The sequence below is a fragment of the Hoplias malabaricus genome, chromosome 5 (assembly GCF_029633855.1).
Source record: "Hoplias malabaricus isolate fHopMal1 chromosome 5, fHopMal1.hap1, whole genome shotgun sequence".
In the NCBI taxonomy this organism is placed as follows: domain Eukaryota; kingdom Metazoa; phylum Chordata; class Actinopteri; order Characiformes; family Erythrinidae; genus Hoplias; species Hoplias malabaricus.
The window spans coordinates 29,733,268-29,758,076 of NC_089804.1; the positions used below are offsets into that span (position 1 = coordinate 29,733,268).

The 24,809-nt window shown below is 37.2% G+C and overlaps 1 protein-coding gene across 6 annotated transcripts in view; it reads right to left on the reverse strand.

The window, feature by feature from the left end:
• Positions 1-24,103, reverse strand: part of unm_sa1614 (un-named sa1614) — a 70,028-nt gene extending 45,925 nt beyond the window's left edge. For 5 of the 6 annotated variants that reach the window (XR_010802634.1, XM_066671327.1, XM_066671326.1 and 2 more), the window contains exons 1-5: positions 21,276-21,569; positions 6,378-6,450; positions 4,319-4,464; positions 3,485-3,559; positions 2,035-2,084 (exon numbers count right to left, since the gene is read on the reverse strand). Coding sequence is in view for 5 of the 6 variants with exons in the window: in XM_066671327.1 (XP_066527424.1) it covers positions 2,035-2,084; positions 3,485-3,559; positions 4,319-4,464; positions 6,378-6,450; positions 21,276-21,401 (470 nt within the window). In the remaining variant the exon portion in view is untranslated. Of the gene's footprint in view, positions 1-2,034; positions 2,085-3,484; positions 3,560-4,318; positions 4,465-6,377; positions 6,451-21,275; positions 21,570-24,015 lie in introns of those variants that run through there. The other variant, XM_066671328.1, reaches the window with a different exon arrangement.
• Between the last annotated feature and the right edge of the window lie 706 nt (positions 24,104-24,809).

Genomic DNA, 24,809 nt, shown 5'->3' on the forward strand with positions numbered 1-24,809 from the left:
TCCTCCCTCCAACCGTGACATATGGACATATGTAGTTATAATCCTGTCTGAATAGACAATTTCAGTCATTTTTCCAGGGTGTGCGCTCTTGTTTCAGGAAAGATTAGAGTCTTTTACTTAATGTAAATTGACAAGTAAAAGTTGTAGTATTACTCCTGTGCAAATTGACACATAGTGCAGTATTCCATCACATGCTGTTATAAAATAGTTTTTGTGGGTTTTCTCAAGAATGGAGGTGCTGGAAGAAAAATTTAGTGAACAGGTGTCCCACTACCTGGTTTTTAATAGCAGTATGGATTAGTAAACGTTTTTGCCATGTTCTTACCCATTATCTGTTATGAAGGACTAGACGATAAGGTTGCAGAGGGAAGGATATTTTTGGTATAAAACCTTCAGTAGTGCTGCTGTGTATAATATTCCCTAAGTGATGCCAATGCATAAATCGAGTAGCTGCTCCCATCTGTTATTTTCACTAAGATTCCTTATATGGTGACAAATTATTATAAACATCACTGACATCCTGTAGTACAATGACATTTCCCTAGCTCCACACATCAAAATAATTCCATCTGTATAGGGCTTCAGTTATTAGAGTTTTGGGTAATATTTTGCTGTTAGAATTTGTTAGCCTAGCCTAGCTTAACTATAGTGTGTTAGTCATGTGTTTCCTGTTTAAGTTTTTTTTTTCTTTTCTTCAAATAAATTTCCAACAAAACTCTCCGGTCTGAACACTATTCCAGCACCATTAGTGTCATGTAATATTTCTTTGAGGTTGGCTTTTGTAAAATGTATCTTGGGGATATAATAAAAGTATATACATAATAAAGCTATAAAGTATACACATAATAAAAGTATAATAATTTCAAACAAATATGAATTGAGAGGCAAGTCACAATCATAAAACTTGGTTTTGTTGAAAACTCAAACTCAAAGAGAGAGAGAGAGAGAGAGAGAGAGAGAGACCTTTTGTTAAATTGTTGTTACGTCTCTTAATTTCAGTTTCAAACATTTCTTCATCTTTTCCAGTTTTATGGGAAGTGAGCAAGCTGATCATAAGACTAGATACTACACTCTTATAAGCTAAAGAGGGACGTCTGTGCAGACAGAATTTACAAAAACTGCACAAGTTTCTTCTGAAATTAATAGTGTGAGCTCCTAGCATCTAACAGCATCTAATGTGACTTACATTTCATCTTGCAACACTGCTGTGAGGTATTGATTGTATGGCCACAAAAGTATTAGTAAGGTTGAATTATTTGTTGAGCTCCATCATTCCAGAGAACACAGATCCACTGCTCCATATCACATAGCTGGGGGGGGGTGACCTTTCTAGCCTATTTTTAATACTGGGCATGATGATCTAATTGTAAGGCCCAATGGAACATTTCTGTGAATATCTAATAGTATTCAGCCACATAAACATTAGTGTGATAATGTACTAATATTAGACAATAAGCTCTGGATAGCAAAATTCACTCCAACTCATCCCCAAGGCACTGGATACAGCTCTATCACTCCAGACAATACAATTACAATATTCTTTTCCCAAATGTTTAGGGACTTCATATACTTCTGGCCCATGTTTGGCATTGAGTATGGTGCTAAGTCACTACAGAATGTCCCAGGATTACACAAGCTGTGCATTTACAAATAAACACCTGTGTCCAGAGAGAGCACCTTAATTTGGCCAAATTCAAGTATTAATAAGAATGTCAACAAACCTCTGGACATACAGTGTATCTCCACAGGGTACAATTTGTATACTGTCCTGATTTATTTCCAAATGACTGAGCCTGTAAAACAACTGCTGTGTAACAAATGAATAAGTTATATTCTCTGTTTGTGTTCCTTAGGGTAAGAAAACTGCTCCTACTTCTCTGTCACTTTGGCAAATTTCTTACCAATGCCCTTATCTAATGGATAAAAATACTATCCCTGGGTTCACATATATCTTCCTGTGACACACTCAGAATTTTTTTTAACTGAAACAACACATTAAGCTTCAAATTAACCAGCGGAAATACAAGCACTCACAATTTATTCTCATAATCCCTCCACGCTTTATCAAATGGCTTCTTCAGGTCCTGCAGGGAAAAAGAAGCAAAGGAGATTCTTCTCATTTAATGCTGACAAATATACACATACAATAACAGTAAGAAATTATCTATCATAATTACCTTTACTTTTTTACCACATTGTTTACTAATTTAAACTCACAATATGATTTTTATCTCTAGGAGGGCTGCAGGGTATGGAAATACAAATACTGTGATAAAACTGCTCGACACATGCTCGTCCTATATAATTTTTCTGAAATGAAGAGTATTAATAGGGTGTTTTACTGTAAATTATAAACCATTTTTGTACATTCAGCCATGAAAATATAATTAATGTCAGTACTGGACAATTAGTACTAGACAATGAGTGTGTGATCAAAATAGCTACTCAAACACTACCCAAATACAGCCAAATGCATGGGGGCTCACCCTATTCCAGGGAGGGTGCAATAAGGCCAATAAATGATGCATGTTTGTACACTGCTAGTACAGTGTGTCAGAGAAGGGGCCTCAAAAATATAAATCTACAATATACAGTACTGTGCAAAAGTTTTAGGTTTTTAGTACAAAGTCTTATAGATATTTATTTTCTGAATTCTGCATTATTGAATCAGTATAAAAACATTTTAGATATACGTTACCAATAATAATAATAATTTTACAAAAAGCAAATTGTATGTCTGTAAAAAAGCAACTTATTTAACGAGGTTAATTAAAAAAAAAAACAAAAAAAAACAATGAATGGTCCTGAGCTTTGCAAGAACAAAGAAGTGGGACAATGCAATTTCTTAAAAGAACTGTGGCAGATTCTCCAAGGCACTCAGTAAAACTACCGTCTAAATTCTTTATAAAACTTTATAAACTGTACCTAGGACTAATATTTAAAAAGAAGAAAATACGCAAATTGTCATCCGATATAATACTTTTTTTCTTGCGTTTATTAATGTTTACTGCACATGACTTTTTTTTCAAGTAATAAAGAATTCTATTATTTCCTTAAATCATCTTTATTTTCCAACATTGTTTTGTATGTGCCTAAAACTTTTGCACAGACTGTATATACCTAAAAAAAAGGGGGTGAGGGGACACTGCAGAGAAAAAAAAAGGGGAACCACAAGTGTAGGCTGACTTTAATTTCATTGTCTATAAGTCTATAAGTCTATAAGGGTCGCTGTGGGTCCGGAGCCTACCCGGTATCATTGGACACAAGGCAGGAACGCACCCAGGAAGGTGTCACAGGGCAACACATACGCACACACACATTCACTCACCCACACAGACACAGGTAGAACACACCAAACCTAAGGCTTACTAACTCTATGGATTCACTGACCTTTACACATAACCAAAAAGCACAATTACACACGTGATATTACGGAGATACAACAAACACATCCAATGCACACGTCTACAGTTTTTTAACTTACACCTTTAACATCTTTCAAATCCCCTTTGACCAAAGAGTCCAAGAAGAAGTTGATGTTGTGCAGCATGCTCTTTAACTGCAGGAAGGAAGATGGCGAAATGTAAGGCTTTGTTATGACACACCTAACATCACACCAAAAGGACTATTTATTTCATTTAGAGCTCCCTGTTAACCGTCACCAAAATTACAAAGACATAGGTCAGTCTTGTCATTTGTAATTCAATAAAACAAGAAGACAAATTCAGTGGTAAGTGCAGATGATAAAATCTCAGCCCATGTGACATTTGCATCTGAATGTGACATTAGTTTCTAACAACTAACAGTTAAGGAGTAATTTGCATAATTGAACCTGTATTCCTAATGCAGTCCATCAGATATATTTGGTGTATTTTAAGTTTATTTTACTAGAAGTTTAACAGTTCAGGTGTAAACCTAAAGACACAAACCTCAGACATCAAGCATGCACTGGATTTTCTATTAAACAGACCTATGCAAATTTAGCATACCCCTGGTAAAATGACATATTTTGAAGACTTGTTTAGTGATGTCTGCTGTAGTTTAATGTACTCTTTTCTATTTATTTGCTGTTGAACTAATTCAAAAGTTTTAAAAAATGTATAATATGCCATAAGACTTGTTTTATATATTCCACATCTTAAATTGAGCTAATAAATATTAATTCATAACAGTCATTATGAAACAGTCATTTATGAATAAAATCAAATATTTGATCACACAAACTTATGAATACAAATGAATTTAGTGAGAGAAAAAATATTTTCAGTGAACTAATCCTTTAAAGCTGATCTCCAGTCTCCATCCCTCAGTAACTCACCAGGTTCTTCATTGGTGTCAGCAGTTCTTTGGAGAACTCAGCAAACTTATTAAAGGCAGAGGCCACTTCCTGTTCACCATTATTCAGGAAATTCACGGCCAGCTTCTCCATGGAGTTGATGTACATCTCCAGATGTGATATGTGATCTGAAGGGATGAGTAAAACAGTGTTTGCTGTAAAACCAAGGCACACTCACAAATGACATTTATTCAGACATGCCATCTGTTAAAGCATTTTTCAGACTATCCATCTACTGCATCTTTAAGGTACCCTTCCATACAGCAGACTAGAATTTAATTGCCAGCAATGCTTTGCTAAACAAATACTAAATAATACTAAATGCTAAATAAAGTCCTTGGGCAAGACCCCTAACACCATGATAGCCGGCGACTATAAGAAAATCAAACTTTGTAAGTTGCCATGGATAGGACTGTCTGCAAAACTCCAAAAATGTATAACAACTACACACTTAAAATTGATGGTTCTACAAGGGTTCTTCAGAAAAGAAAATGGGCCTACATAGAACCCAGAAGACTAGAAGAACCTTTTGCATGATTAAAGGGTTATTTGTGTAATGAAGGGGTTTTTGGTGCCATATAGAACTCTTTTCTAAAAGGTGCTATATGGAACCATCCATAGCACATTCTCTATCAATCTGAAGAGCAGCTTCACAATGCAAAAAACCCTTTATTCGGGCAAAACATTCTTCAAGTGTTTTGGGTTATATATAGAACCATTTCTTTACTAAAGAGCCCTTGTAGAACCATCTTTAAAAGTGTGAATATTAATCAAAGGTATTCCTTTGGTTGGGAGACTGGCAGCATTACATGTTTGACACGGACCATTCTTTATTTGTATCCTTGCGTGAGTTGAGTAGGGTCAAGAAACTGTCAATCATGGCTACAGAAGCGCTGGGTGTGCTGCTGGCAGTTTTGTGCTCCAGAAAGAAAAAGAAGAAAAACACTATTGTGGATCTGTTCCTGTGTGTTTTTGAAGAGGAGAGAATACACTGTCTGTTCTGCAAAGAGAACTTGAGGTAAGGTGTTAACATATCAAGTACATTTCCTCAGTTTCGTTTTTCCACCTGACAGCTGCAGCAGCAGTCTCCCTCTTTCTCTTCTGTGTTTACATGTGCGCGCCAGACAGCACTCTGTCCTCCCTATAATGTGCTAGACAATGGACATTTGTCGGATACGACAAAATCATGCCAAAGTGAGGCTAAATTTGTGTAGATCCCAGCATAAGCAAAGATACAAACATTACAGATAAAGATTACACTGAAACATACTGAAGAACCTCCTTTAAAAGTAAAATGTACTTTTCCATTCAGATCACTGCTGCAGTTTTGAAATCTTCATTGTTTATATATTTGATTCCGTGTTGAAAAAAGATCTGCCGCATGTCCTAACATGCAGTGTCCTGGTCTCTCACACAGAAAGACTGATAAGCATTAAAGTGTTACAAATCCAGTCTTTCAGGATCTTGGTGTGATCTTTGAATAATGACTGCTGAAAGAATAATAAGCTGAAGCTCTGCCAGACAGCTGGGGCAACTAGTGGTTGGTAGTGGTGATGGATAACACCATTGCCCTCCACACAATATAGTAGGCATTGAAACTGTATGTTGCTCTGCATAAGAGTATCTCCAAAATGCAATTTAATAAAAATGAATAAATGTAAATATACATGAGTATGGTAAGACATGTGGCCTGTTCTGCAGCCTAGAAAATTTCAAGCTGAAATAAAAGCCAAACATGGAGCTACCAAGCATTGACCAAGAGGCTGAAAACGTACAAAACACATACATTTCTTTTTTGTAATTAACTATTTTAAAATCTAAATACATTCTAGAGGCACTCTATTCTGTATAAATAAATATTTATGCACTGTCTCCAGTTGTAAAGCAGTAGATCTGTATCTGTGAAGGCTGGAAAATATGCCTGGTCTGTTTTCATAATGGCTCCAGTCTCTCTGAGGCTCTTATCTTTTTTTGAGCAGCTATCTGATGCCAGGCACAAACAGATCCATTTTAAGACATTATGCTGCTGGGGAGATGTTACCTTGACCTGAGGCATGCTTAGCCTTGGCAGCTTTCTTCATTTTCTGTAACACTGTCCGGTCACAATCCAAGGCCTACAAAACAAAGGCAATTGGATATGTTTAATTACAGCTGCAGCAATTATCAGGGTTCTTAGTCTTGGACCACATAATATTTAGGTGTAATTTTTCCATCCACATTCTGCAACTGCTTTATCCTGATCAGGATCACAGTGGGTTGGAATCACTGGGCACAAGGCAGGTATAAACACTGGACAAGGCACCGCTCCATAATAGGGCATCACACACTCATGCAACCATTCACACAATCCCACCTATGGACATTTTTGAATAGCCACTTGACCACCTAGCACCCAGAAGAAACCCTCACATACACAGGGAGAACACGCACGCCAAACTCCTCACAGTGACCATTACAGACCTAACGTAAAATCAACTGAATACAAGTAATTTACACAGAATGCAAATTGTGTACATGCAGCATATATAATCTTAATAGAAAAGCATGAAATGAAAGGGGACACTCTAAAGAAGCTGCAAAAGAGTCAGTAATCACCATCCTTAATGCCATTCTTGGGTTTGATGCATATAAAAAGCCCCAGAGTTGGGCTGTGGGGCAGTGGATCTGCTTCCCTCTGGAGTAATTGAGCCCCATGTAATACCTTTTTGATGAACTGAAGTGGTGCTTGTGATCCAGAACTAATCATCCAAAAACATTACCTGCCCTCGCTAATTTATATCAATTATAAATTAGCTGAAGTATATCAAATCTTAGGCAGGAATGTAAGGCAGGAATGTAAATGTTCAGTATATATATATATATATATTTACAGATTGTAACTTTGTTGTCAAGGTTTAAGCAAGAATGGCATATTTTACTATTAAAAAGCAATGAAGTTTAGATAAAAAAAAAACCCTTAGGGTGTAGTTACTCTTTAAGTAACAAACCTTACTTCCTTTATCTGTTAAATCTGGAACATCCCTTTACAAAGACATTTCCTGTTTCAGCAATTGAAATACATTTCAAAATACTCTTCCCAAGTGTCATGCTATGTGTAAATATCCTGTGGAAACAGATTTGCTGAACTTCCTACACTTGAGGCCAGCAAACAACTTAAAAATAACTGGAAAAAAATCAGCATTGTGCTTAAATGAACTGAAGGTAATCATAGAATAACAGTATCAAATGTCTGTACAATATATTGATGATACGCAAAGGAATGAGAACATAAGAAAAGTTCAGGGGAAATTGCTGCACTCTTAAAGGCAACATTTCAGTTAAAAACACTTTTTGTAAAATTTTGTGGATGTTTCTTCACCTTTTGCTGCTCCCATGTTTGTTTGCATGCTCAAAACAGGTATAATGTGTTTACAAGTCCCAGTGTCCATAAATGGGGGAAAATAATAATAATAAAAAAAAACAAAAAAAATGTCTCTGTCCAGCTAGGTATAGTCTGTCTACTCAAAGAAGAAAAACGGCTTTTTGAAGATTTTTTTGGACTACTAAGAGCCCACTAAACTTGAAAAGTATAAACCGAGATGAGGATATCGCTCTGTTCCTGCTCCATTCATTAATTTATTCATTAATTATCTGTAACCACTTATCCAATTCAGGGTTGCGGTGGGTCCAGAGCCTACCTGGAGTCATTGGGCGCAAGGCAGGAATACACCCTGGAGGGGGTGCCAGTCCTTCACAGGGCAACACAGACACATTCACTCACACCTACGGACACTTTTGAGTCGCCAATCCACCTACCAACATGTGTTTTTGGACTGTGGGAGGAAACCGGAGCACCCGGAGGAAACCCACGCGGACACGGGGAGAACACGCCAACTCCTCACAGACAGTCACCCGGAGCGGGAATTGAACCCACAACCTCCAGGCCCCTACCTGCTGCGCCACCGTGCCGCCAGTTCCTGCTCCATATGTGAGTAATATTGACTAATTTTTGCTGTAGATGTAATTAACTCTAAATTCAGAAGAGTGCTAACAGCATGAAAGTAAACAAAGACAAACAAAACTAAACAACTGGAATTACAAATGAGTTTCTCTTCATACCCCGAATGATGACTGGTGCCACCTTGAAACTAAATCCTGTTTCTCATTTTCCCTCAGGGCTCTGGGAACCTCCAGCCTTCCCCTTTCTGTCAAAACATTTACTCACAACCCAAATGTTATTAGCTTTTCCTCCCATAGTCAAATTGGACTATGTTGAATAGACAAGATATTGTCAATTTTAAGGACATGTACCTCAGTGGCAGTATTTCAAAGAGGGGAAGCTCATTTTCGGCTTACATCATTTACATTTACATTTATGCATTTGGCAGACGCTTTTATCCAAAGCGACTTACAAAAGAGGATCTAACATTCGAACTACAGCACAAATTATACAAAATACCTTACATTAAGTGCAGTATGCCAGGAAGTAATAAGTGCATTAAAGAAAGAAATTCAGTGCAAAAGATACTCTCGGAAGAGTTGGGTTTTCAATGATTTCTTGAATGCAGAGAGGGTTTCTGTTGCTCTGATAGTGCTTGGAAGCTCGTTCCACCAGCGTGGTACCAGAGATGAGAATAGCCTCAACTGACCTGTACGGGGGGTTGGTCGTGTTAGTTGGCGCTCCTTTGAGGAACGGAGAGGGCGGGCGCTAACGTATGGTTTTAAGAGTCTATTGAGGTAGATGGGAGCAGAACCAGTGAATACTCTGAAGGCCATCATTAGTGATTTGAATTTGATGCGACCAGCTAAGGGTAGCCAATGCAGCTCAACTAATAGGGGCGTGACATGTGCTCTTTTTGGTTGGTTGAAGACCAGGCGTGCTGGTCTTCAACATCATAAACTTTGGCAATTTATTTATACATAAATTCTGCCCTCCATTCCTTTTCGATTGATTGAACTAACTAACGAAACTATATTAAACTCGAACAAGGAAATGTTGAAATTATGTTAAACTGAAACAAGAAAATATTATGATTGTGTTTTATTTACACAATGAACAATGGAAATTGTCAAGTAATTTCACCAAGCAAATACCAAATCATGGGTTTCAGTTTGTCTTTCAAATTCACTTGCAAAATCTGCGATGGGACTGAAGCTCCCAGTGATTAAGTGACGGTGTAGATCTCAAAATAGCTGTCAATCAAAATGGGATTCAGCCTTTCGACTGATCGTCCAATAATCTTGCAGAAGTTCTGCGTTCAGACCCGCCCACAGCTCCATTCATCCCTAGACACATTTAGTGTCAGGGGGCGGGATAAAATCGTGGCATTTATCCAATGACCGGCGAGTTTCGAAGCAATAATAAAAACATTCCATGTTAAAGTTAAGTACCGTTAAAGTGAGTAGACTTTCAGCTTCAAAGGGCAAATGCATTGATGCTATGGGAACATATGAGAATTTAACAAAATCGAGTCAGTCCATTTGTAGCTGATTCTGAACAAACTTGTCTTTGAGATGAATGTCAATATAGTCAATGAAATGTTAACACAACTGTACATATTTGACCATTAAATTTTTGACATTTTAAGGGAAGCTGAGCTTCCCTTGCAGTTTTCGAGAAATCGCCACTGATGTACGTCAACTCGGTATTTGCAAGCTTTAAAAATTTATCAGCAAAATTCAACCTTTGTCTGTCTGATCTGTCATTGTACAACATAGAACAAAATGTGTCTTTGGCATTTAACCCATTTGTAGCAGTGAACACACACACACACACACACACTAGTGCACTAGGGGCTGTGAACACACACCCCCACAGCAAGGGAGCAATTGTGGGCTCAGTGCCTTGCTCAAGGGCCCCTAAGCTGTGGATTGAGGGGGCAGTAGAAGGCTCTTCCTTCATTCCCACCGCCCCCAATTTTCCCGCCGCTCATGGGAATCAAACCAACGACCTTTCAGTCCTAAGGCCTTTTCTCCAACCATTAGGCCAAGGAAGGGTAAAGCTATGAATTATATCATTATGGATTATACCATAATTATAAAACGTGGCCAGAATGCAGGAACAAAAGTTAGATATTAAATGTAAAAAAGTTTAAAGAGGAAACAAATATTTATTAAAACAGTCATAACAGAGTGAGTGAATGCACTATATGGTAAAATATATGTTGATACCTGCCCATCTATAATTTATTCAGAAATTTAGGGCATTAACCTACACTTTGCCACTCCTTGCTGAAGTAACAGATTTTACTCAGATTTTACTCTTTGACTAAATTTCAGAGGATTTCTGTGAGAATTTACTTGCATTCAGCCACAAGAATAATAATTAAGTCAAATACTGAAGATGAACAATCAGTTTTGGGTCACACACACCACCCCAGCTCATCCCAAATGTACTGACTGGTGCTACATCACTCCATTGTTTCAAGCTCAAAAACATATAGTGCAGCTGTTCTAGAACATGGTTTCTCCATTCCATGCTTTTCTTTAAAGACAATACAAGCTTTGCATGCACAACAGAACAACTACAAACTTTTAGACATACATTGTACGAATTCTGCTTTGCTGTAACACAAAACGAAAAATGCAGCTATCATGAAATACCACCCTATGACTCAGAGATAGCAGTTATGATAGTCTGCCCCTAAGCTTTATCTCTAACCTTAATAGGAAATAGAATTTCCTCTGGATTTCCGGTTCAACTATCTGCCCCCTGCCATCCATGAGCTCATTATATACTAATGGTCTTGAGGATGTAAGACACGTCAAGCACAGAAAAGCCTGACCCTCCAGTGATTAAATGTGCTTTGTATTAAACTGTAGACTACAGCTATTATTCTATCGATTCGGATCAGATTCAATTCTGCACTTCTGACATTCCTTGGTTGGTTGTAAAACCCTGAAATGACAAAAACTGCATGTGAAACCAATATTTACCATCAAATTAAAAGGATATGAAACAAATCTCTTCATTATGCACCTTTAGCATGTATGGCATGTGTATGTAAGGCATGGGACATAAACCTCTTGTGAATATTAATATTTTTAAACAAATTTTAAAATTGTAGTGACAGCAGCACCCTGTTATGAACTTCAGTCAGTTAGAGTAATGTATACAGAAATTCTGTTTAAATATGTCATTGTATTATGATATATACTGATATTGAATTATTGCCGGGTCCTAGTATATCATTATATTGTCAGATTACAACAAAATCAGGTAAATAATAAAAACAATTCACTTAAACCTTGTAATTTAACTGTGAAACAAAAAAATCATTAGAATTTGGGCTGAACAATTTGGGGAAAATATTTATTTGCAATTTTTCTGACCAATATTGTGAGTGCAATTTAAATAGCACTCTTCTATAAATTAAGATCCAGTACCCTATTTATAACCAAGAATATCTTGCTTTAAAAGCATTGCTAAATGTATAGTGCTGGACTGTCTTTCTGTTGTGGCTGTTGTCATGTTCATAGCACAGTGTTCCTCTCTGCCACTGTATATGAGCTAAATATCCCTGTATAAAATATGATAAATCAATGTTTTTGATAGTGCAAGCTAGAATTAAAATTCTTACCCTTTGAAAATTGCAGTCTCCGTGTCATGATTTCCAAATAAAAACAAATAATATTTCAGCCCAACTGAAATCATGATTTTATTTAAATCATTCTATACTCCTAAATAGGACAAACAAACTTTTGGATACACTACATGACAAAGTTTTTGGAGACCATCTCGTCCAATTTTTGTCTGAAATAAAGTTTATTCTCCTTTGTAGCAATAAGAGGGAGGGCTTTACACTAGTTGCTGAAATATTTTTGTGAATATATGATGGCATTCTTTCACAAAACTATTAGAAAGCTATGTTTGTAAGATGATTGACAGTTTGTAGCCGTCTAGAAGGCTTTGTATATGTTATATACATTCACATCAATGTAACAGAGCATCACTCATTCAGTAACTACAACAACATGGTAAACTGTCGTGTCTCTTAATAGTTTATTATTCCGTTAGAGAACAGGACTAGTGTTACTGAGGGAGCTCTGATTCCAGCCAATCACTGAAGGCCAAGGACGCTACAGTTATTACTGTAAAACTACCCAAATAAACAGATTTTAATCAGATTAAACTAACCCTGATCTAAGGTCGTTCTTCACTAAACATTTTCATATTGTGCCCTTTGTAGGTTCAGTGCTCAGATTCAATGCTGTGACACTAGTATGAGGTTCAATAAAAGGGATGAAATCTTATAAAATTCCCACTAAAACCCAGTGAGTCACAGTAATACAGATGTTCTGGCCAGCTCCATCAGCCCAGCCCCCACGCAGAGGTCCCAAAATAACATAACACTCAGGTCTGGTGTAAAGAGCCCTAAAACTAATGCAGTTTCGTCACATAAAAAAAAACCCTACAGCCTTGCACTGAACACATTCAATCTACACATTACAACCATCCAAAAGCAAAATCATCATGATGAAAAAATTTCAAAGAGTAGGAATTGGTGCATCTTTCTTTTTTCTTTCATTCTACTACAGTAAAAACCCATGGCTGTGTATTAACCAAGCTCTGCCAGACAGTTTGTTCCACCTCTAAATATCACAGCCCAATCACCTGCCTCTTTTCTAGGCAATTTCAAGATGGTGGAAAATTGCCCAGACTCCTCTCATAAACTCTCATGTTAAGACTCTTTTTCGAGCTGCAGAGCCTTCAGTGCATTCTCAGTGAGTTCAGGGAGGGCTCAACCCAGTGTACTTTCATCACATACAAGGTGAGGCGTGTTCCAAATGGCCCCTACTCTATTCCCTACATTGCTTGCCATGTAGTGAAGTATATAGTGAATCAGGCACTGATTAATTTTGGGCACAACCCTGTATGGATATCCAGAGAAGCCAGAGCTATGTAGAGAGAGCAACTAGCGATCTGGTCAGTACGATTTCCATAACTTCACAAAACTCTTTATTCTGGAACTTCTGCACCTAACATAAAATATCTGAAGAGGGAAGAGTGAAAAATGTATATAATTTTATCGTATAGAATTACTAAGTATAAGTATACTTATAGAAGTAGTGATAAAGCTTCACAATACTGTAAAGGCGTCTCAATGCCACAATTTAGTTGTTTATGACCACAGTTGACTTAAACACTACTTGACTAACTCTGTAAAATAAAATATAATCAGTAAAATAGGATCATCCAGTAATTAATGGATTTTTAAAATGTACATAATGACCTTTATTTCTGCTGTCTAGCCACTAACAAACTCTGAGAACTACAATTCCCAGAATGCACCTGCAGAACTCAACCAACCAACCAAACTACTCAGAGATCTCATTGGATTACTAACTCTGCATCTGTTCTCTGGTGTATTTAACCCTTTCTGTTTGTTTGCCCTAAAGTGCATATTGAGCATTTATATTTCCTGACATTCTGTGATTTTCTTTTTCTCCATGTCTTGTTTTTGCCTTTTGCATTGATTTTTCTGCCTGTGTTTGTCACTGTTTTGACCATATATCTGGATTATTCCATGGATAATAGAATAGGTACACCATAGCAACCACTTGAGATACCATAGCAACTACCTAACAACCACTTTCAACCATTAACAAGTTATTTGTTGTTGTGGTTTGTTTGGGGGTTAAGTTTTTTTTTGCTGTGTAAGCACTGGTATCTAGTTGCATTTATTGTACTATATTTTGTCAATGGGAAAACTTAAATTATGAATAATATTCTATGCATTTCTTCAATTCAGTGCATGAGGGATTTTTCTGATCTTTTTCATTTATGACAATTAAACATACATTTTTCAGTTTTAAACATTGCACAAGCTGATCACACGAAATACAAAATATGGGCAAGAGGCTGCAGCATCACACTATGAGAGGGAAATGGACTTAAATTGTTTGCTTTTTTCTCTTTCCGGTCGAATGTCGAAATCAACTTCCTTTAAAAATCCTGGTTTCTATGGAAACGGTGTTTGGAAAGCCAAGGATCCTTCCATCTATTAAAGCACAGACGAGTAAAATGTCAGCATGAATAAATTACCACCAGTGAGTATTTGTCATTGTCACTCCAAATGATCCAAAAGCAGACATTTGAAGTCACTGTTATTTTCTAACAGTGCACATCATTACTGAGTTCGAGAATTTGTCCCTACTATTGTCCACACACAAAAGTTGTTGCAGTTTTAGATAAGGGCGTGATGATTTAGGCCCGATTGATGATTGAGGGATTGATGGGATATTAGCTTAAATTTGTAAGCTGCACTATGTGGCCAAAAGTGATCCAGCTCATCTGATTTTTTGCTGTCATCAAGGGACATGTAATAAGTAGTTTGTTACAACTTGGATGCAGTAAATGGTTCTACTCGACTAGAAAGCCTTTAGACAAGTCACTGGAAATGTTCTATGAGCATTTGACAGAATTCTGTCACAAGAATGAATTCATGTACTGATGCTGGATGAATCCTTCTAAATTACCACTCCAACTCATCCCAAAATTATAAGTCAGAGATCCATCACACATGCAGCTAAATAGGTCAACAGCCCTAAGTTGGAGGCATTATACCCCTTTGTATTGAGCAGGTTACCTCAGCCTCTTAAGTAGCTGCTCTAGTGTCCCGTTTCATTTCATGCTTTTCTGCAGAGATTTTAAAAATGTAACATCTTTGTCCACGGTGCATGCACCTCAAAGCAGCTGAACTGACAAAGTGCAAAAGTATAGGATCAAATATTGGGACATAACTAAAGAAAAAACTTGAAATATATAACGTTAAATTCTGCCTAAAACACATCAAGGCAAACAGAGTAGTTTTTTCTCTGGTTCAGGTTTTTGTAAATGGGATGTTATTTCTGCCTGAATCGAACATTCCCCTGACAGTGCAAAGCAAAGAGCTCAGAGAGAATTCCACACTCAGCATCGCTAAACCCGAGCAGCTTTTGTTCATGGAGCCAACCACTGTGTCTGGCTTTTATTGTGGCTTTTGTATGCATGCATTCAATGCAATTACATGCACATACTCACAGCATATGAACTGTACAAGAAAGGCAGCAAATGTAAACTAGGCTGCATTCTTTCGTCTTCTTAACACTACAGATGTACCATCATTTTTACTGAAACACTTAATTATTTTTAAAAACCCTTTTTCCTGCAGATCAAATATTCAATTTAAACCTGTTTGCAGGTTGTACATATTAGTCAGACTGTTCCTCATACTTTCTTATCCCCATTTGACCCTGCTCAAGACCCCCACAGAGCAAGCATGATTTGGGTGGATGTTCCACCACATCAGTGTGACTGCTGCACTGAGAATGATCCACTACTCAAATCATGCTCTGTCGGGGTTCTATGGAACTCCTGACCATTGAAGAGCAGGGTGAAATGGGGCTAAGAATGTATGCAGAGAGGTAAGGTTATATTAGTCCTGTTTCAAATGCAAGTCAGTAAATACTGTGGTGTAATTTGTTAAACATTAGTGTGTGTGAGTGAGTGAGTTTCGTGAGGTTCTTTGATTCTAAAATATTGAATATCAGCAACAGACCACAACTGCTTCATCTGTGCCTTCCCTAATTTAGGCTAATGTTTTTTTTTTTTTTGTGCTTGTGAACCACAGATAAATAGCTCTACTGTGGAACTCAAAGAGAGAAGTGTACAATCCCCCATTTGTTTGTTAAAGGCTGCGCTCACTCATGTGATCACACACAGAGATGCAAAACTGAATCAGTGTGCAGGATCCAGATATTACACTGTGTGTTTCATCAGAGGCATGTTAAAATCAGTACAGTTAAGACCACCCAGATGCTAATTTATAGCTTCTCTCCACAATATAAAGACTAATTTCAACATCATATGGACATTAGCTGTACAATCATCCAGTAATTCTTGGATTTTTAAAATGTACATAATGTTTTTGCACGTAGAGGGAAAGACTTCCATAGAAATACTAATTTTGAGTCAGATTTTTTTTTCAGCTCCAGCTTTTAGAGCAGCCTTTATTTTTCAGAGGAGAACAGAGCTGGGGGTTGAGTAGATACACTCTTGTCCACTGGAGCATTTACATTTACACACCAAAAACATCACTCTTATACAGACCGAAGTGCAAACTCGAGCACTGCAATTGAATAAGGAATATAAATTCCTAAATATACTCACTAAAGACTATTATCAGTCATATTTTTTATACATATTTTCTTTGTTTAATTGCAGTCTGCAAATTAATACTGTGGTACTTCAAAGGGATGTTCATGGGGTTTTTTTTAAATGCTTTTTGAAATTCAGAGTATTTTTCACTCATCATTTCCTGCACTCCAGTCTGTTTGCGTGCTGGAAAATGACCCAATGTTTCTACAAAGCCCAAACGTCAGTAAATGGTTAAAAAAGAAAGGGTCTCTGTCCGATATTCTATACTTACACTCTCTCTCTTTTTACGGAACAGAAGCTACATCCAGGTGTTTAGACAGACCTCCAAACTTGGAAAAGCATGAAAAAAGATGAAGATATTGCTTTATTCCTTCTGGTAGGTGACACTGAATGGTTGAGTTTACTTAAGGTAGAACTGACACCAAATTCAGGAGACCGCAAACTGCATGAAAGTAAACACAGAACGAAAACTGTAATGTTTGAGTAACTAATGACTTTCGGTGTTCATTCAAACAGTGAGTAAAAACTTACAGACAAGTTACACTTCATCCACATACATAATGTTCCACCTTTACACCTGAACGTAAACATATGAGCAGTTCTTCAGAACCGTTGACATTCCCTTTAATCATCCATTTTAGAGAAGCTTACAAATGTAAAAATGTTCACAGCGGTAATGATGGGAACCAGACATCTGAGATATTTAATGCCTCTAAAACTTCTCACACATGCATTACTTAATATGGTTCAAAAACATTGATTTCTGAGAGAAGACTTGTCCTAAAACCTATATTTTATATGGAATCATGGCAGAAACATACATGTACTCTGTTATAAAGCATAGCAGAACAAAGAAAATGCATTGGAATATCCATCCATTTATCCATCATTCCATCCCTCTATCCATTGTGTGTCTCTGATCATACAAGGCCATCAAACTCCAATACAACAAACAAACAGAATCACACACATAACCAACCAACCAGTTTTACCTTTCTGTAAAATAGCATAAAGCATATGAGAATTTCACCACTTTAGTCAGTAAATTTTATAGAATAGTATAAAATGTGCTGATCCTTCATTGGGTGATTGCAGGGACCCTGTGTTAGTGCAGAGGTGGCAGTTATATGCTTTATTGGATTTGAGCCTTTAAAGAGAAGTCAGTAGGTCACAGAGTGGACACAAATTAAATAAGCTAGTGTACACACTCTTTTCTGTTATAGTAATCACCACTACAGTAATGATCAATGGTGTCATTTCTAGAGTCTCTGTGGACCCTAAGGACCAATCAATGAATTCAATAAACACAAATTCAAAGTTAAAGGCTTAAGGCGGTATTCACATTACATTACATTATTATAATATCACTGTAAAACCTCATATAAACATAAAATTATTAGTTATGATTATGTTTCTTGAGGATATACATGTATGTTACATTGTATAATGTACTGTTTCATTATGTTGCAGTTCAGTTATTTTTGTATCGGTAAATTTAACATACACTGAAAACAACCGAATAGATTTATTTTTGACCAAACATGAGGTTAATTTAATTAATGTTATTATAAAATAATTTATATCATCACCTTTAAATCACTGCATCACAATGCATCACTGCTTTTAAACTGCTATGTACTGCTATATATCACTGCTATATATAAACCAGTCATATCAAGTATCTCCACTGAAGCGAATGAATGGCTGAGTCAGTCCAGTTTCACCGCAAAAACAAGCCATGGCAAAAAGTCTTCGCTGCATATGTTGGATTTGTGGATTATCCACAATAGGATTCCAATTATCCACCCCACTTCCACTTCGGTACCTCCCCTAATCCTAAATTGTCTCAGTTTTCTTTCTACACCATGAATTATCAGCCAGTGAGTGATAAATTCACACGTCACCCTTTTTGATATTCAATGTAGGTGTAAAAAATGTTTCTTCTTTATATTTCTATTCAAAGGCACTATAAGTACATAATACATAAAGGTGATAAATAGGACAAACCTGAATGTTTCACTGGTTACATCACTGAGTCACATGGGCCTACACATGGTGCTATATATATATAAGGGCATAGGGAGCCTCAGATTAATCCACAGTCACTGTGTTTTGCCCCATTTCTCTGTGAAAGCCTGGATACACCAGTAGTGAACCACTTTTTTCCTTTTTAACCCTTTCAAACCAATGGCAAACAATTGATATACTTTATCATCTTTAACTGATTAATGTCTGAGCCCAGAAGTGTTAGGTCATGTGTAAGTCCACACTACCAAGTGCTACCATGTTTTCTATGACTATTTAAAAGAAGTGTTATGCTGTCTTTATTGTTTCAACTAGGTATCAGGTTGATATAGGATTTAAACCCAAGACTATATACTTAAGTCTAAAACCACAAAGAATACAAACTTGCAAAACTACTGATAATGAAACATACTGTATATTATGAGGTGCCAAACAAATAAACACCAATGTTTCAAGGCCTTTCCAAACAACAAGGTTTCCTTTGGTTGCTACAAGGCAGTGCTAATCTAATGAGTTGTCGTTAGCTGCTCTGGAGGTAGAATGGATAGAAAAAAGGGTCGCTTCTAAAGTGAGCATGCTCTTTGTACCTTTAAAACCCTAAGGCTGTGGATGCTAAGCTCAGTGGACACTGCGGGGGGTGGGGGGGGATCAGTCCTGTCACCGGACGCCTAAACAATCAGCCATATAATGTGGTACACCCTTCAATTTGCACCCATTTCTGTGGGCCAGGTCATCACCATGGTTACACCACACTCCAGCACGTCTGCTCTTATTAGAAGAAGTCACAGTTCCTATTGTAATGGACGTGACCTCGGATGCTTCTTGCAATCTGGCACAGGAATGACACAATTTCAGGGGGGTGGGGTCTGTTTTGAAGGAATCAGTTTATGCTGCATAGAGTAGGTCTTCCACATGGGAGTAGCCTTGCTTAAAGTAAGCTTATACTTAATTCCATTTACTTTGTATGTCAGATGTCAGAGCTGGGTATGGTGTCACATCCAAGCTGACCATGGACCAGTTAAACATTCAGAAAACCCTATGCCCTAGGCTAGATAGAATCACTAATAAACTGTAGGATAATACTGCTTTTCCACATTGTTTATGCGCGGGCAGACATCTTGAATTCAGGTCTCAGGGTTGTTCCCTACTTTCTGAGGAGAAACCTCGAAACTCTGACTTATATGGGGAGCAGTGGCCTAATGTTTGTAGAAGAGGGCTTAGGACTGAAAGGTCATTGGTTTGATTCCCACCACGGGCAGGAAAATTGGGGGAGGTGGGAGTGAAGAAACAGCACTGTCCTCCACCCTCAATCCACAGCTGAGGTGCCCTTGAGCAAGGCACCAAACCCACAACTGCTCCCCAGTGATGGCTGCCCACCACTCTGGGTGTGTGTTCACTGCCACAGATGGGTTAAATGCAGAAGACACATTTCGTTGTACGCTGCACAATGATAAGTAATTGCACATTACATGATACATTTATGTGGCTAGGTGTCACGACAAAGCTGTTCATAATGTGAAAAAAGATCGCTGGAGGAAAAAGAAGATTTAAATTTAAATGATTTGAAGGTTTTTATTAAATCATATTTGGCATTAGGTGAAAACTGCTGGAGTATTCCTTTAAGAATTTACAATGAGAAACGGTCCTGGAAAGCAGAACCTCCACTGGTGCTCATTATGTAGCCCACACATCATGGGTAATAACAGGAACATGTGTTCTATTCTAATATGCTGATGTAGCATTAACATATAAATTAATAAATAAAAGGGATGTGTTTAAATGGGAACTAGGAGTAGAATCTGATTTCTCATATTTTTTCATGTAAGTATCTGCCAATGTCTATAGAAATACAACACAATTTATAAAAACAAAGAAATACAACTAAATCCTCCTGCATGAACACTGTGGAGAAAGTTGCCAATTAAAGATAATAAATAAATAAGTAAAATAAAATGTTATCACACAGTACAATACATAAATAAATAAAATGTACATACTGTATAATCACATATCAGTTTTAAAATATCAGGTAAATCTAAACCTCAATTCTCCTACATTTTTTAAGCAAATATCTTTCCATACCAGTTTATTTCATACATCATGCTGCTTCCCCCAAAAAATATTCATTTAAAAGTGAATTTTATTCATATAATATTCAAGATGATGAGGGCAAAATAATAAACTGCACAAAATTCAACCCTTTGAAACTGTCCAATTTGCAAGGGTGAGGTCACAGCATAAAACCACAATTCTGAAACCTCTGCATCCTCCAGCAGTGGTTCATTCCGCTTCTCTCCATCACTGGAGCACCAGTCAATTTCCCCATTCTAATCCTCAATGATGCCACACCGCTGACAACAAAGGCACTGCGAGACTACTCCCGACCTAAACCCATTATTCTGCCTCAGCCACATGATTCTGAACGTGATTTAAGTGATACTTTCACATGAAAAATCCTCAAAAGTAATCCAAATTTCAATCGTTTTCACAGACATTCCCAGTCCAGTGGACAAAGAACCTGCTTCAACCTACACAACGGCAGTAAGAGCAGCACTTGCGGTGTATGAGGAGAAGCTGGAGAGGGAAGATTTGAAAGCTTTGAGATTGTATGCTTTGGGGGGGAAATCATAACGAAAGCAATCAGTGGAGAAGTAAAGGAGACAAAGACGTAAAAATAGACCTGGTTATAGGATACAGCACAGTGAAGCAGTACTAGAGTAGAAAAACATGAAGCTTTAACGCTTCTCTGCTTGTCAAAAGCCTTCCTTATTCAAAGAAAACATGAATTTTTGATACCTCCTCGATGTTGTTGACGGAATTCCGGCAGCTGCTCATTTTCGTGATGAATGATGAGGTTGTAGGAGAGCTGTAGTCCTCCAGAGTCTCCGCAATAAACTCCTCTACTGAGATGAGCTCGGGCATTTTGGCGAACAAAAACACAGAAGCGAATTTCTGAACTTTGAAAGAGTGTCTCACACTGAATCCATTGGACAAGGTTTGTATCAGAAATAGCGGTTTCCTTTTTTACACCACGTTGTCAAAAACAACTATACCCAGAAGTACAAACTGCCTAAGTGTTAAGACCCATACTCTCAGCACCGCGAGGAAACTGATGCTGTTTCAGGAGCGACTGGTTTATTCCACCCGTTTTCGGGAGGGCCACGCCTACCTGCACCCTGATTGGCTAACAGCGTTCTTGCCTGAACGCCGATTGCCTATAACTGTCACGCCTTCTAGTGCGCTTATTGGTCAGTAGTATTCCACTCTATGCCCTGATTGGATAGACGGATCTCATTGGCGCTTTATGATTGGTCAGCAGTATGTTATCTCTGTATTTTGATAGAACATAAGGACCTACCTGATTTGAAATAAAAAAAATACACACACACACACACACATATATATATATATGTATATATATATATATATATATATATATATATATATATATATATATATATATAAGCCTAAGCCTATTCGTGAAATTTAAAAAGGAACCTTTGATCAAAAATAGAGGAGAGTATTCTTTGAAGTTTGAAGTTTTGAGCTAATAAGTTTGTAAATGTAATTTTAATGTTTACAGATTTTAGTATGAAGTGTAGAGGCACTGTGAAGATCTGAGTGTGCAGGATATCACCGGTTTCTCACTCTATAATAGTACAGTAAGAGTAGTGGGATTTTAGACATAACTTTGTCTCCAGCAGTTTTAAGGACATCTTTTACAGGTTTTGTTATGGGACAGAGCATTTTCTTTAATGAATATTGCTTGCTGATTGAGAGATATTTGCAGGGGAGGTGTACAAGAGGCCCAACTCCTGCTGAAAAATAACACTCCCACACCATGCTTATGCCTCCAAACTTAATTCTTCGTATTTTTTTGGTCAATATTTTTGTAGTACTCTCTTGGAAACACTAAAAGGGTCTTCTGTCTTCTGTGAACAAACAGATCTTCAATGAATTCAGTCACCTTGGAGTATCTCCTGATCTTGCTTCCCGAGACATTTATGTTTTTAGGATAACTTTAAACTGGGATGAACAGTAACTTTGAGATTTAGTAATTTGATTTAGTGATTGAAGATTAAAATGTTATTTTGGACCGTTCTCAAAGTAATTAAAATGTAAAAATATCCAAAAGGTCCAAAATACACCCCCCTCTTCGTTAGGGGGTGCTCTGCTCGTTCCGGGAGCTTTGCAAAAACCAGTCAAGTGAAGTTCAAAGCAAATCAAAGTATTTATTTAACAATATTGGATCCAAGAGAACTAATACATGAAAAACATCCTAATGCCCTTCCACGCAAAGTTCTTACCTCTCCCTTACCTCTGACTCCAGTTTTATACCCCAAATGACGTATAGCCTGGTGGTGAGGCGTTTCTGGCTGATTAACATATATTAATATGCATAATAAGACATGTTAGTACTCAACTTTCTCGCGTGCAAGTTTCACATGCACCGTGACCCCAAAGACATTCATCATGCCCTTCTGACACTGTAGGATTTATTCCCATGCCTCCTTTGGCTACAATAAAAATTTTGTGATCTGGGTAATGGACTTCAGGCTAACAAAATGCCCCTAAAGTTCAACCCCCCCTTTTGGCTAACACTTGTAATTTATGTGTGTTTTCTAAAAGCTTGGTAAAAGCCTTAGTGCAGATCTGTTCAATGTTAGAGGTCTAAGAATTTAGAAAGGTGTAAATACTGAGTCAACATGCCAGTTAGTGTGCAGGATCTAAACTGTTTAAATGCATGTGTAAATACTGGTTAGTCATTCATATGAGTGCATATAAAATACAAGTTCTCATACAATGTATATGTAATTATACTTTCTAATTTTAACTAAACATTTAAGAATATTTGTCCACTAACACAAAGTAATAAAATTGTTTTCTACAACATGATGTGATTGTCTTAACAAGTTAATACCCATTAAATGCTAAGAAGAGGTTTTTTTTAGGTAATCTGAACAGGGATAGCAAATAGGCATTAGGTGAAAACTGCAGGAGTTTTCCTTTAAGAATTTATAATGAGAAACGATTCTGATCACTGGTGCTCATTATGTAGCCCACACATCATGGGTAATAACAGGAACATGTTCTATTCTAATATGCTGATATAGCATTAAAAAAAAAACAGGGATGTCCGATTTCTCATATTTTTTCATGTAAGTATCTGCCAATGTCAATAGAGATACAACAGAGCTTAAATCCTCTGAACACTGTGGAGCACTGAACACTGTGGAGTTCCTAAAAATATCCTTATATATGTTAGAATACATTTAAACTGGGATTTTGAGCTCTTACTCTACACTTATTCTGAAATTGATGCCTGCAGCACATTTTAACAAGGTAATACTAGGCAATTGGATACAGAATGTTTTTGATTAAATATGCAGTTGTACTTAGGTATAAAGGAAGTCTTCAGAAAAGGACTAGTTTTTATGAGCAAAGATGTATTAAAGCTTGATAATTTGCCAAAAAAGACACTTAATAATCAATTCAGTTCAGTGTTGCAGTGTGCCCAAAGCATACTGTAACGTACCTGGTTTTGTGTTCTGCTTTTGTATTGTTTTTTGATTGTACTCCCCTCGTCAAGTGACTGTTTCCCCTATATTGTGTCTGCTTTCTGCTTGTTCCCCGGTCATGTGATATTCTTCCCTCGTGCTTGTAGTGTCACATGTCTTAATTAGTTCCCAGGTGTTTCTTGTTTGAGTTGTCTTTTTATAGCCCATGTCTGTGGGTCTATGTATGTTGTCAGTCTACTCCTTGTGATTTGTGTTTCTTAAGTGTTTAGTATTCCAAGTTTTGTCCTTTAGATCTTTGTTTAATCTCTTTGCTCTGTTTAGTTCTTGTTTCGTTTGTTAGCCCCCATGCCTAGCCTTAAGTCTCCCCTTTTTAGCCTTGTTGCATCGTGTTTATCCCTCTCTGTCTCATCCAGTGTGTTTGGTCCCATTGTTCTATGTTTTAGGTTTATGATCTTGTGTTCTCTCTGTGGCTTATGTTTCCTTTCTTTGTTTTGTTTCTGTTTTTTTTTTCCTCTTGTACTTATGTTGGTTCTAGTGTTTTAGTTGTTTTGTTTTATTAAATCTTCTCCCAAACGTACCTCCCATCTCTGTTCTTTGTCCTTCTACCCAACCCCTCTGTGACACATACAAAGACTCATGTTGCAAGACAGGAACACCCCCTGAGCACAACACCAAGCCAGCTCAGGGAATGATAGCTGAAAGGGGCATATATTATGAAAAAAAAGACTTTTTGAACAAATTAACACTAATTTTTCAGATCTGAAGCTCATACCCAACCACAAACTAAATAGAAATCAACAAATCCGTTCAT